The following is a 15,808-nucleotide window of genomic DNA, read 5'->3' as shown; positions in this document are numbered from 1 at the left end:
TGCCAAGACCGAGATTTTCGCCGGTTCACCCTCTCTGCATTCCGCGGAAAACCGACGTGATGGTTAGTTAGTTAGAAATCTATCAAGAATTTAAACCAATGGCAGATTAAAATAACTCTACTTTGTACTAATAAATTGTTTGGCTTTGTTAAGCATTTTAAAAATTTAGAATTTAGGAGCGTGATAACCTAGCGTTCTGGGATAATTCCTAATTAAATAAATCATGCCAACAGAATGGCTCCCGCGGAAGACAGGCAAGTTCGGGATATGAAATCCAAATTCTGATTTTATCGAATTACACAGCTTGCAAAATGATAAAACTTTGAATTTTGGATTAATTCATAAACGTGAAAAGACAGACATGCTTCCCAGATGTTTTTAAAAGATGGTAGGAAACGAAAAATATGCTTGACAGAAATGACAGTCGCATAGTCGAGACTTTCGTTGCGGTGGCGCTGTGCGGCTTGAGAAGGAACTTTTATGAGATAATGTCCTGCCACTTTTAACTAGCGTAAACCTAGTATTTGACCTCCCCATTTACAGTACGGTTCGGCCCCATTATACATATTAATAACATGTTAATATTTCAGTATGTGGAGACAATGAACAGGAGCATTGATCCTTGCGAGGACCCATGGCAGTGGGCTTGCGGGAGTTGGCTAAACGATAACACTACTAGACTCCGAGGCAATTGGGCGAAGAGGGATGAACTCTGGCTTCAAGGTAATAACAACATAGTCCACTTTCGATCAGTAAACACGCAAAAATAATATAAGAAATAATGATACTTAACTAGCTAATACATCATTTTTTTCCCAATAGAAAATTGCGGTTTCATCTGCGTATAAGAACGTTGCACCGTCCATGTCTAATATTTAAAAAAAACTTCATTACTCTAGATTTGGAATAATCGTGATCCTAATAATGATCCCTGCCTAACTTCAGAGTTTAATGGAAGGTCATTGCTATTTTGATTGTTTATGCTAACGAATTGTTATCTATTGCCGACATGATTAAAATATATGTTTCTTAAGAATTATATCAAGACTTACTTTATCAAAGGCTTTCTGAAGGTCCACTCGTTCAGGTACATTAAAATTCATTGCTAATCGCAGTCAATGTTTCTCCCAAATTTACTGATTAAAGGAAAACTTTAAATTATTCATAAACTGTTCGTTCATAGATGGCTCTATTTTAATTATTTAAAAAAAAACCTTTCGCAAGTTACTCTTCAAAATATGAAAATGAGTTTGCGTCTGTACTTACCGAATATGATTGTGAAAAAATAGTTTTTTCTGAATAAAATTTTAAAACATTTCTAAAAAGCATGCAAATTTATACAATAGGATTCAAATATTAAATTTTTACACCTTATCTCAATATTTTATAGCATTATTTTCAAAAAATATATTTATATTTTCAAAAAATATAAAATTATTGAATAATTTTATGTTCACTCTTAAGTAATTATTGCCGCAAGTGTGTTCGTATTTTTCTATAAAGCCATATTTTTTTACATAATGATGGTTTTTTAAAGAAAATTGTCTTTCTTTCAAATGTTCTAGATAACGTTGAAATAGTGCTGTATTTATGTATTTGTTTTCAATTCTTTTTTGCGGAATAAGTGTTACCTTGATAATTTTAAGCCACCTGACATCTGGCAAAGAAATAAATGCATAAATGAAAAGCAAGGAATTGTATCATCAAGTAAATTTTATGACAGTACAAACATTCACTTGCAGTTTGATTCTCGTTTATGCAAACTTATTTCTCTGTTCAAATTTCAAAACTCAAACTCAAGTTCAATGGTGCATTTTTGATTTAGGAGTTTAATGTTGATAGTTAAGTTTGATAGCCAAAAAGTATAAATTTAACAGACCATTTACTTTATTATAGACATCATCATTAAACGCCTATCATTTGAATGCCATTTTTATTTTCCTCGATTGATACATTATAACTATTATGCAGTCACGATTAACATGATTTTGAATAGGTATTCTTAATAACTCTGTTTAATAGCTCGTTAAATGAGGCAATTTTTTACCATTCATTATAAAGTATTTGTTTTTAAATCACGACTTACGAATATTTAAAATATTCTGTCACAACATTCAGATCTTTGTTAATCGTCTTGAATAAGTTCTTTACTTTAGATTAAGATCATAATTAAGAATATTATTCATTGACATTTCAACATAATTACAGTTAAGACAAAGAAAGGGCCATCTTAATTCTTTGTGTTCCATTACTACAAAAAATCGCCAAACTAAATACCAAGCATGTTCAAAATACCTACTTCTATATAGGAATAACTTATTTTAACAATTTTCCTTTAAAAATACAAAATATCGTATAGATTATTTCAGCTTAATTTTGAAAATTTTGCTAAAATTACTATCCGAATCCATTTCTAAAATGTCCATTTTCTACAAAATTGACAAATATTGCGTTTTTCGTATGTATTTTGTTATTTACATAATATTTTATACTTATTTACATCTATAATTGATCTTGAATTCCCCCACCGAACACAAGATCCTTTCATATTTATGGAGAGGAACGGCTATGTTCATTTATAATAAAAAAATACGAATTAAATTATAAAATAAAAATATAAAAACAAAAGCCTATGTTGTTCGATTGTTCAATTGTTCGATGGAATTTTCAGTATGGAATGTTTAGGCCAAAGTAACCAATTTACAGTTCGCAATAGAATTTCCACCATGTGCCATCAAATAATGAAATCGTTTTCATACTTTCAATAGAATAAAACAAAGCGCCATATTGTATATTCAACCCTTTTGAAGTGAATAATCACATTTTAATTTAAATTCACAGAGTTGACGAAGGTTCGTGATATAGTCTCATCCATGACCGATGTCGGCGACACCGATACCGTCAACTGGAAGCTTAAGACGCTCTACGAATCCTGCATGGCGGTGGATGATATCGAAAGTGACCACGATGGCCCGCTCAGGAAACTTATATTGCTCTTGGGTGAGTGCTTTTACTTTTTTGATTTCTGAAGTAATTTTTCAATTACATAATGTGTTTTTAGAACTTTATCTATTTTTGAATGGAAAGGTAATTATTATTTTCAAACTATTCTTTAGTTCTACTACTGTATGTTTAAATCTCAATATAAATAACCTTGGACATTTAATAAGGAATACGGCACGAGTTGGCCAGTAAATCTCGGGAATTATACTTAATCCACATATGTTGAAATAGGTTATCTTACATGTACCTAACAAGTATACTCGCGGGAGATCCTATGTAATTTTATGCTCCGAAAACGATGAATTCTGCATCTTTTGGCGCATGTCACAAAAAAGTAAAACTGTTCCCATGACCTTTTTGAACTAATATGAAACTCAGAGTTGTAATACTTAAGTGCACGACAGTCTTATGGAGAACATGAAAAAGGATTGAAAGTTCGTATAAATTAGGGGCGAAACTCATTCATTTACCATTCTTTGTGCATTATACTAACATATTTTTGTACTTGGTGATAATTTTAGTAGGTACTTAAAATGGATTCCAGTACAGTACGGTGATATTTCCTAAAAATTTGGATAGTACTTATTAAAATTAAATCAAAATATACCTATTACAACCCAACTTTGTGCTGATGATTATCTAGAATGATGTAATAAAAAAATCAAGTGAAACTGCATCAAGTTTTTGCTGAAACTGAATCAAACTTATTACTCAATATTCATATTATATTTGTGCGAATTCTGCGGTACACGAAAACCTGCGAAAACCTAATAAGCAATTCCCAGAAAAAATGTGGTATCGAGGGGAAATTGTATACACTACGGCCTATGAAATAAATATATGATGGTTGTGAATGTTTTTAGTTGACTAACATTTTTAGAAGTTTAGAAGATTTTAGTTAGGTTAGATTTTTATTTATTGATTAAATAAATTCCAGACGAAAAGCTGTGTAGATTAATATATAACCCACTATTCGAGAGATTTTTGTGCTTATCTCATACATTTTCTGTTTTATGCTTAGTATTTGAATTTAAATCAAAAATAATTATATTTGAAAATTATGTTTCATGAAATTTAGAATGTATTACGATGAGAGAATGTTTGGAAATCAACATCTTTTATCGAAAGTATAATATTTTCTGATATTTTAATTGGTTATCTAAACTATCTAATCGTGAATAGAAAAATCTACATTATCAAACCTAATAGTACATTTTAATTTAACAGTGAAACTTTAATTGATATGCAAAACAGCGTTGCATCGAAAAATCAACAAAAACATTGATTTCGAATTCAAATTCGATTTTACTTTGGTTCGTAATTATCTCATGATTATTTTCAGATGATAAAGTATTTTTAATGGCAAATGATATATTTTATTGAGACGCCTCAATAGAAATCATTAGCCATGATGATATTTTAACTTGGCCGGCTTCTGAATTTATATTTGTAGTATTTTACGGTAAAACCTTATTGTATAAATATTCAAATTGGGCCTTAAAATGCTAATGAGTGCTGTAAAGGATTGTACTTTCCACAATCCAGCACGCGCTAACAATGATTGGATTTGTTAGATCTTATCGTAAGTATGTGGTTATGTATGTTAATGGATCTTACCTAATGATTTATGATAATTAACAACATATTTAATGTTCAGATTCATATTTAAATACGGATGGTAAAGTAGGTAGTTGATTAAAAGAGTAAAACTAATGAAATATTGTTACATCTATTACTGTTTATCTATTATTTATTGAAATACTGTTTCATGGTCCATAACTCAAAGCCAAGAAACAAAATTAGCGATTTTTTAAAACAATTTTACGGACCTATAAATAAATATTTCGTTTGACCAATAAAGATATTGGTTAGGATTCTCGGCTACTAATCAGGAGGTTCAAAACCATTAAATAATACGTAGTAAATTAACGGCAGGTTTCAGATTGGTGGATTCTTTCAGTATCGCCATGGTGAAAGACCACTATTCAGAATCAAAACGTTGCTTAAAATGTGGGACTTTAAGGGAATTCTGCAACTTTTTCTACGCCATCTCCTTCACCTACCCACTACCTTCATCCTCACAACATAACCCAATTGGGGATGCCATATACTCACTGACCCCAGACGATTGCGAGCAGTTGGCTTGTGTGGTACTCGGATAAAAAAGTTAATTTTAAAATAATGTTTCATGGAAATGTAGGTAGATTTTCCAGATTATTATTATTTTTTTTATGTGACACCTCACAAGAGTGTCCCTGCCTGTGCAGTGCACAGACAGGGGAACTATGTCACCACCCGGTTGGGCGGCGTTGTGAGGCGGAATAAGGTAATTATAAAATATTAAGTTAATGCGGACCTTGAAGAGGCTCGGATTATAGGAGGGAGGAAAAACAGATGCCGGTAGCTCGTTCCACATACGAGCCGACTTACACAAAAATGAGTCGTAAAAACGGCCCGTTCTCATGAAGCCAACGTCAACCGTGAACGGGTGTTCAGTTCGTGTCCGTCGAGTTTCGCGCATGTGCACCGGTGCATCAGAAATCAATGCTGCTAGATCCTTGGAGCCGGCTCCATTGAAATACCTGTAGAACAGACACAACATGCCTACATTGCGTCTATGCATTAGAGAAGGCAATCGGTCTGTTAACAACGGATTGTCAATCAGACGGATTCTTATTCAGAATTGAATGTGATACTGTGTACCTACATTCCAAATATACTGTTAGCAATAATAAAGCGCTAAGTAAATGGTAATGATGAAATATAATATTTTTTCCCGGTCTATAACAATAATGACATCCAATATTCAGTTCAAAATCGTAGCCGTTGGGACGGGACCCCCTGTTCCGGGTCTGTAGCAGGTCCAGTCAATCCCTTCTTTATCGGCCGATATGCATTAGCTGGAGTAGTTGCCCTGTTGGCTGACAGAACGCACCTCTGGCGGCGTAAGAGCGAACCTAATGACTGTGGCGCCACCTAACAATACTTAATAGATGTAACTATGGTATCCTCGTTGACGAATGTCTCGAGGTTGAAAAAAGTGTGGGAGATGAAGTAGAAAAGATGAGGATAGCTGGACAGCACCAGAGATGTGCAAAATGTGTACCCAAAACCATTTGAAATGCAAAATGGAAATGGGTCAAAGCTTTTCCATTTGAAAATGCAAAATGCAAAATGGTTTTTAGAAAAGCATTTCAAATGCAAAATGCAAAATACCTATTTTCAAAATGCATTGAAAATGCAAAATGGTTTCTCAGGTCAAACAATTAAAATAATTATAGAATTTTTAAACAATTTTGTTATTTAATGATGGACATCTATGTAGAGCAAACATATTACATGATGGTAAATCCAAAAACACCACGCATAAATATACCACTCTAAACCACGACTACAGATTATGAAACTACAAAAATTTTGCGCGGGACAACGTAAAAACATAGAAACTGCTATCTAACATTTAATATTACAGCGTCATGTTCAGTATTTGAATCAGTATTTTTTGTAATGGTATCACTCAATTGCCAGGGCTCCTACCAGGGAGCAACTTGAAAAATATAAATTATCTCTCATAGCGAGGTTGAGGACCGACTGATATTTGGGGCCTATGAAAAAAGATGAGTGGAGATAGTAGGAAGAATGTTGCAAGAAAGCATTTAAAATGGAAAATGCATTGATAAAAGCATTTAAAATGCAAAATGGTTTTTAGAAAAGCATTTAAAATGCAAAATGGAAAATACCTATTTTGCATTTTGCATTTCCATTTGAAATGGATTTATTTGAAATAAAGAACATCTCTGGACAGCATTAATACAGATATGGCATTTCCAATCTTAGCACTTAAAGCTATAAACATTCTGAACAAGGTTTCTAATATAAGCACCAAGTGGTTTATCTTCGAGTCAATGCTGACTTTTGTCCACCATGGAGTGAGGAGTACCAAATACGCAATAAGGATATCTACTAAATGGCGTAATAAATTGTATAAAATCTAAAATTAACACATAACTATAAAAACGATATATACTAAAGAAATCGTACTTTTAGAAACACAAAAATCTCAGGCAAAATACCAGTTACCGACTCCGATATATAAAAAAACTTTCGGTGAACAGAACTACAAATATAATTATTTTATAAATTACCAGAAAAGATAATGTTCATGACTAATCATTTAAAAATACACCAAAAAAGTATAGTAAAAATTTAAACGAAAAAAAAACAACAGCAAAATTAAAAAAAAAACACAACTTATTAATTGCTAAAATAACAACACTAACCTCAATTTTACGATAGAGCTTTTGAACTCAAATAGCATGATGCCTGCTTTATTCTCCGTTACCAAACTTGATTTTATTATGTCATTAAATCTATTGAAACGTTTTATCCTTCCAGCGATGGTTTATTAAAAGGCTCATATTATTATGTCCGTAATAAAACGAAAGTATCTATTTACAGACAAATGACTGGACAAATGGTAAGTCCGCTAGTAAGTCCTTTGCGGCAATCTCCTGTAAGTAAGCTACGTGCGGGTGTTTTGCTACCAATTGCATAATGCTAGTTCCGCTTAATTAATTGATACGAAGTGTCTTTTCATACATTATGCTGAAACCAAGTCGTTTCTATAAGTTCATATTATTTTCGTGGAAATAAATCGGTAATTATTGTAATCAGTTCGCACCGTAATCAACTTCCCTAATTAGTTAACATGGTGTTTTGGCTTTTAATAATACAGATGTATACAATAATGAAAGTAGTTACTTTCTTTATTGTGTTAAAAGATTGTCTGTCTACTATTTTTTTCTGTCGTTTTAGCATTTTAGCTTGGATTGAGGTTTGTACAAAGTAAAATAAAAGTGTAAGTAGGTACTCATTAATGTGACAATACTTTAAAATCAAGGAAAAATGTGGAAAAATAAGAAAAAAATGTCCACAATAAAACTTAACTACCTTCAAAATTGACTTTGCAGCCAGGGCCGTCTTAAGCCGTGTAAAGGCCCCCGGGACCGTTGAGTTTGGGGGTCCCCTAGTTTTCGCATCGTGCTCTTAGAGTAAAGACGGAACTGGTCGCAGCAAGTTATATAATAATAATAATAATTGATGATATATCTTCCTTTTTTTTAACAAATAGAGACAATTATATTCTCACTGGGATATTATTAACATAAGTCATTTTAAATTATTAATTATGAAGGTTGACTGATAGGTTTATTCATTATATACTACGAGCTGTGTAATCAATCAATCATAACCTACGCTTGCGTTGGTCGGGGAGGTACAGGAAGAACAACATTAAACCCGTTATTGAAGGCACAGACATCTATTTTACGTGTTATTTACTATGAAGAAACCTTTCAGTCATTCAAGCGACGCTTTCTTTGAGGAATTTAATGTACTAGATGTCCGACAGTGTTTTATAAAAAAAAATAGTAATCCATGTTCATAAAAATAATAACAATATGAAAATAGCCGAACACAAACATCAAACCATAAATAAGGGAAGAAATGACATTTCCGTTCCAAAATGCAACAGGGCGGCTTATCAAAAACTATTCTCATGTCTCGGTCCTAAAATATATAACAAAACCCTTCACAGCTGAAATTGTGTGAATTTTCACCCTTTGGTCGAAAAATAACAAAATGGATATAAGATCTATGCAGAACTGATTCCGAAATATTACTAAAAAATGTAATCTGATAATTATTTATCACGAACGCCTAGTTGTATCTTCGCTTTTACAAACTTGTTTTCTCTATTCTTAAATCCCGTATTCCTCTAGGATAATTTTAAACCTGTTAATTTGACTGTCCTAAAACGGGAAACCTTCCTAGCTGGACAGTCAAAAGCTTTCTTGCATAAAATGTAATGAACATTATATAAAAAAAAATTTATAACTTAATTTAATAAAATGGTAATTATATATATTTATAAATAATAAATAAAGTGTAAATAATTACGAATATAAAAGATGGTGTTTTTAGGGCAGTTGAATGGTTTCGGTTTCAGTCTGTATTCGCTGTTAGTATATTTTCTATTTCTGATCTCCCTGTATGTTGAATCCAGCTTTTTATTTCTTAATATTGTGGTGATTTTTTTATGAGAAAGACTTTTTGTTATAGAATAGAAAAAGTAGTACCATAGTGTGTAGGAAGTTTTTTCCCAAATGTTGTATTTGTAGTTGATTTTTAGATATGTTTTCGACCCTGAGTTCTAGTGATTATAGTATTAGTTATGTCTTGTGTTTAGTAATTATGAATTTAAAAGAGAATTATTTTGGAATAGGCATTTTAGTTATTTTAGGTTACTGTCATTATTTTAACGGCCACCTTTGATAATACCGTATTCCGTGGCAAAGAGCCATATGTAGATCTTGATTAAGTCTTTCTTAATGGGGACATTACTGATCGTTTGGATAAATAATCATAGTTTAAATAGTCAATATGTTTATTTTTTAAAATTTTGATCAATTTTTACACCTAAATACTTAAAATGGTAAACAATGGAAGTTATTAATTTCCATGTTCAGGTTTAATTCTGAGTTTTTTGTATTTTTTATTTTGAAAGTGATAATTTTGGTTTTCTGGCATAAGTCAGGGTAAGTGAGTGGTAGTCTAGCCATTTTTTGATCATGCTATAGGGTATCTCCTACAACAATATTCTAATAATATTTTTGATCGAAAATTTTTGTTACGTTTGAAATATTAAATTTCCATATATATTTATCTGTTTTATGGTGCGTAAGGAATACATTCAATGCAGGTATTAATTTCAACAGATGAATATAACATTCCTAGAAATCTTCAAATGACTATTATTGACAATGGAAAATAAACAGCTTGCATATTATTTATTTTCGGTACGGTCGAAATAATAAAATAACGATTTCTAAAACCAGAACCACATTATTGTTATTAATAAATTAATAATAAGTGGTTATTAAACAAAGGAATCTATTCATTTCACCAATACACAATAGATTATTTAACCTACATATGTAACCATGCAAAATACAGAGAGAGTGGAAGATATTTTTAATATTCCCTTGGTGAGAAAACACCATTCAGAGTTGAAATATTGCGTTGCTTGAAGTAGTTTTCACTAGTTTTAGTTGTCATGGTAACGGGATAAAATAAAAAAAAATAAGTTAGGTTAGGTTTGTTTTGTGTTTTTTGCTTACTTGTTACTTTAATTCACCCTTTACAATATTCTGTTTTGTTTTTGGAACCATTTAAAATCTTCATCTCCATCTCATCCGTCTGGGTTCCCATTTCAACAAGTCTTACAACATTTCCAAAACAACGCGAAGTCATGAAAAGATCCACAGGTTGTAAAAAATGGAATTCGGAAACATGCTCGTTGTTCTCAAACACACATAATAGAAAAAATAAAATAACACGTAGGTTAACACGGAAAAATGAAATTAAATAAACTGATTTAAATATCTGTCACAGATAATTGCTTTATAATACCCAACAAAATGTAGTGAATTTCGAGATGATTGTTTTAGCGGCGAGCGGTGACCATTCTTATCTAGATTGAATGGTGACTTCATAATGAATGTGTTCACGTCCAGACGGAGTGGGCTTTGGAAAGTGAGGGGACTGCTCTAGATGGACACCGACTATTTCAATGTGAAAAATTAAATCTTTCGCCATAAATCACCGAAGGCGATTAATAAATTCTTACATCAAACTTAAGAGCCGTAAGTTTAAGCATATCTTATACGGAAAAACTTACTGATATAAAACATTGCTAATTCATTAAGAATCTTTTTTTCCCGTTAAAAAGGAATGTATGAAACACAATGTCGGAACACGTGTAACATAAAAATCATAATATTTTTGCATTTCGTCACTATACAAAAATATTATTATTATCAACACGTGTTGCGAAAAATTAGGAATGTACTAACAGGAAACAGCCTGCGATCCCGTTTTTATCAGAATTTTAGTACTCATTTTTCTCCGTGCGGACCAAAGATATTAGAAGAACGAGATATGCTATGTTGGCCGCCGGACCGTAGGCGGAGTACTACCTAATTAGGGTACTTTAAATACTATCGAGACGTGTATGCACAGAAATCTGTTCTATGTATTAGTGCGGATACCTTAGCGCAAGCTAAGGTGTGCAGTAGTATTGGTGAACAAAACCGGCGACACTGGGCTAAACAATTCCACACAGTATGAACTGCTCATAGCACATCTCGTTCTTCTAATATCTTTGGTGCGGACGCTGGGAGGACGGCATGGATTTGATTTTTGTACAAATCGATAGTTTTGTTCAGAGATTAATGAAATTTTTGCACATTTGTCCTTCAAAACAAGAGGAAGGTCCATGTCTACATGACATCTCGTTAAAAACAATCCCATCCAATTTTCCAACCCTTAATGCAGAATGTTAATACTGCTTGATAAGATTTTGGACACTTGAAGTTCAAAATAAGAAGAAAATTACTCTTAACATCTGAATTTTTTCTGTAGGCTCACAATTTAACGTTCTCCATGTCAATAAATAATTATTTACATAAAAAAGAGACTCATCTTGTACTGGAATAAATATAACATATATTTTTTAGTTCTGTTTTAAAATCTTACTAGAGAATTTATATGATTTGATGAAACCTGCTTTAATTGTTGTTATTATATGTATCTTCCTACCTAACATGTTATTGCTTCTGGTATCTCAAATTAATTCTGGTAATTTTGTAGCAAAAAAATTGAAGGTACTTATCTATACTTCTTCCGTTTTTTTAAGAGGCCTGTAAAATCTTCTTATATGATAACCTTACATGTGTTATTTTATGGCCTCCGTGGTGGAGTGTTTACGATCCTTTGCTACGAATTTGTAGGTCGCGGGTTCAAATTCCGGCTATTTAACAATTTTTGCTATTTAACAATTTATGCATTAAAACTATATTTTAATAAATATGTAGGTATATTTGCGGCCCGTTCTGGAGTGATAGAGATGCTTTTAGTATAGCCCTGGTAAAAGGTTACCATTCAGAATCGAAACTTTGCATAAAATGGCTTAAGTCGTGTTTGGTGACCAGATCTTAATAGCCAGACACTTTCCCACCTTCTTATTCTCAATGTCATTCCTCTTCCCACTACCTTTAGCCTCAAAAATACACCAATTGGGGTTACCATAGTCTCAGTGGCTCGATACAATTGGGAGCAGTTGGAAGTCTTGTAGAAAATATTACAAATATAATTATGGTAACAGGAATCGCTTTTAATTTTTTTTATGTAATCAGCAATAATATAGCAACATATATATTTTTATTTTTTTATTTATTCTTAAATAAATTAGTATTACAAAGGTATATAATATATAGTACATTGTCCTCCACGCTAGGAGTTCACCTGTGTTGGGGAGGAATTTTTCAATTGTAAAGTTATATAATAGTAAACAATACAGTGGAGATTAGTTACACAGAGAAACAAAAAAAATTTAAATATAATATCGATTTTGAAATAGTTTTAAGAAAAATAAATGCGAAATATAACAAAATTAAATATTTAAAATGATTGTAGCCAGCTTCATATGAGTTTTTTTGTATTCTGTATAAAACAGCAACATTCCTCTTGTCATGCTATGCTGTGCTAGAATATTTGTTCTGCCTTATGGTTTCTTGAACAAGTCGTGGCCACGAATTCGGCTGAAGTTTTCACAGCCATGGCATTCAGAGAGGGATAGTTTATCATTTATCTAGAGAGTTATGAATTATATTATACAACTAAGTACTGGAAGATTTGCAGAACGTTTGGTTTCTAGGCTTAATCTATTCGTTGCCACAAGTATCTAAGTCCATACTAATGGTGCATAAACTTCGTATAAGTTCCATGTGTCCACTTCCGCTTATAGTCATGCTTGTACCAGGATCATATCCAGGATATGTCTGGATTTATTATTGCATATTTAGTTTGGTACGGAGTCTATACAATACTTGCGTAATCCAGCGTATTTCTTATGATGACACGAATATGGAAATCAAAGATAAACACTTCGTAAACATTGGTTGCAAATAATATTTCCTACTAAATCATGCCTAAGTGATGTGTCAATTCAAAATATGATATTTCAGAACAATCGAATCTATGATTTGGCATTAAGTCAGTCTGTTCAGCACGTAACAATGGAGTTTAAAGTACGCCTAGCAATCACACTGTGATCTATGATGCAAATTCCTGGTCCAGCCGCCCATGAGGAGAGATTAAGGTGTTAATGTGGAGCAGAGAACAGTTGAGCAGACACGATCTATTTGTAATGACCCATTCAAAAAGAATATGAAATAGGAAGGTGTAGAAAGCCTTAATATCTTGCTCATTGGCGTAGCGACATACTGGCTAGCCCCTGGCAAACTTTATACCGACTCCTCACACCAACTCAATTGTAAAAATGTAATTAGGTTTTCGTTTGATGCATACCCATCTTAACTGACCAGTCTTTGAAATATAAAAATCAGGCTGGAAAGCCCTGTAAGTGCATAATTTTCAAAATTGAATGCTTTCTATACATCACATTATAAACAATGTATCCAATCGATAAAGAAGCTTGTGGGTTGAGCCAACCTACTACATTTAGATAAAATAATTCATTTTTTTTACATGCAACTCTAAACTTGGAGCGTATGAAATAAACATATACTTACTAAGTAAAACACACCACGGATATAATATTCCATAAAGTAACCGAACAGCGTAGGTACTTATTAGAGCAAAATATGTACAGAGTTACCTACCTTTCATTTTATTGATTTGGTAAAAATGTTATATGACCTGGTTTATTTTTAAAAATAAACGTTTCTTGTAACGGTTATATTACTCAACCGTCCAAAGTTCGTGATCGATATGATACTGACTTTTTTGTCCTGAAGGTATCTCATTAAATTACCTATCTAGTTATCTAATTACAGATGTGCGTCATGGCGTAAAGATCCATGGGCAGGTGGTTCAAAATAAACAAAAAGATTTCTTTCTTAAAAACCTCACCACTCAAGATATAAATAATTGCTACTAATGCACTGTTGTCATTATCTACAAACTCCGCATAGTCTTTAGTCTAATAATATCATTTGCTGGTCTTCTGTAAGCTGGAGTGACTAGAAAAATCTGTAAAGAATTTCTGACCACCTTAACAGGGTGATCAATCTAACTAATAAACTCGCAATTTCCCAGAAGGGTTAAGTAGATAGGAGAGACCTCCACACACCTCTATCTTGCACGTGATATTTGCTTCATTTATGCTCACACACGCTATTCTTTTATTCTGACTATCGATATGACCCTACTCATATCAAAAGTTACTCTACTCGATTAAGTGTGATTTTTTTCTTGATCATGCAGTATTCATTTCATGAACCGAAATATATTTTTGGCATCTTTTCTCAACCAGCTGTCTTTAATAAATAAAGATAATCTCCATAATTAGAATACCGTGAAAACCAATACCAGGTACAATAAAGGCCCACTAATGGTCTAGTATTGAAAACAGCTTTATTTTGTAATGTCAACGTTTCATAAAACTTTGATAATAATGAATAAGTCGGCCGGATTTACACGCTCAGTCTGGAGGTTATTGCTCCACCAGACATTGTTTGATGTGAAATGATTTCTTTGTGAGCTGTGATATTAATTATCTAAATCCACGTTATTCTTAGTACACGCAACAAAAACTGGGAACATCACAAAGCAGATGATTGCAACCTTCATAGCAATCTCCGTATCGCGGATGCATCATGCAGGTATGTATGTCAATGACATGATCCGAGTTTCACTATGTGGATCTTTTTTTCTATGTAATTAGGAACTAAATTCACCAAATGTGGGCACTAATAAATGATGGGATTTTTTAAACAGATTCGTGTTCCTACGATGTGATTGCTTACTGATACATTAGGAATAATGACTATTTGCTCTGTGCTTGATTCTGAGGTCAGTTTGATGATTCTTTAACAGAATGATTTGAGATATTATTTGATAAGCTCTTCAATTAAATTCATTATTCTAATTTTAGAAGGAAAATTGGTGTTACGAAGGTCGTAAGTAATTTGACTGGAGTAGGCGTAATATGAATAATAATTTCGTTGACTTATCAATCAATTAATTTTTTTCTATTTTTGATAATTGATTTTCTTGTCGATGAGATAACTAAGGAAAGATAATTCTACCCAGATAAAGGAGAATGCAAGCATAATTTATTACAAATATAAAGTTAAGAGTTGAGAAAATGTTACCATTAAGAAACGTTATTCATAAGAGTATTGATCTTTGTGTATTCTGAATGATTTCAGTAAGGTAAATTTCACAAGCAACTCTAAATTTCCAATTAATATAAATGAGCGTTACAAATACGACACGTATTTACATAAAGCTGCACTTTAGCAAATTCGTTGACTCTGCCATCGATATAATGTGTGGAAGTGTGGACATCATTTTTAATTATTCAGCAGAAGAGTTTTAATTGTGTCAGAAAAGTGCAGCTCAAATAAATTTTAAACAAGAGTTAAGACACTCTATCCTTTACAATACTGCCATGATGCGACTCAGTTATACGTAATTTAAATCCATGATAATTTCAAATTGACGCAACCGAAGTCGGCCTTTCAAAAACGTAAATGGTGAATATAAACCATTTTCCACAGTGCATGATGATTGTTCTTGCCTTTGGTATTAGATTATTTTTATGGCTTCTATTTACGGTAACCTTTCTCCCCATCACGACTAGATTATGACATAAAACCAACACTTTAGGTTTGTATGAACTGTGTAAGCCATTGTACTTATATATATATGTTGTCGTACG

General features: G+C 32.4%; 1 protein-coding gene across 1 annotated transcript in view; it reads left to right on the top strand.

The window, feature by feature from the left end:
- Positions 1-15,808, top strand: part of LOC149409398 (uncharacterized) — a 138,914-nt gene that overhangs the window by 15,395 nt on the left and 107,711 nt on the right. The window contains exons 2-3 of the mRNA XM_089649788.1: positions 591-723; positions 2,842-3,000. Of these exons, the coding sequence (XP_089505914.1) occupies positions 591-723; positions 2,842-3,000 (292 nt within the window). The remainder of the gene's footprint in view (positions 1-590; positions 724-2,841; positions 3,001-15,808) is intronic.

This window comes from Hesperophylax consimilis, chromosome 31, assembly GCF_061612785.1.
Source record: "Hesperophylax consimilis isolate HC1 chromosome 31, BYU_Hcon_1.0, whole genome shotgun sequence".
NCBI classification, from domain to species: Eukaryota; Metazoa; Arthropoda; class Insecta; order Trichoptera; family Limnephilidae; genus Hesperophylax; species Hesperophylax consimilis.
The sequence above is the reverse complement of the archived record's forward strand: the minus strand, read 5'-3'. Positions and strand labels throughout refer to the sequence as shown.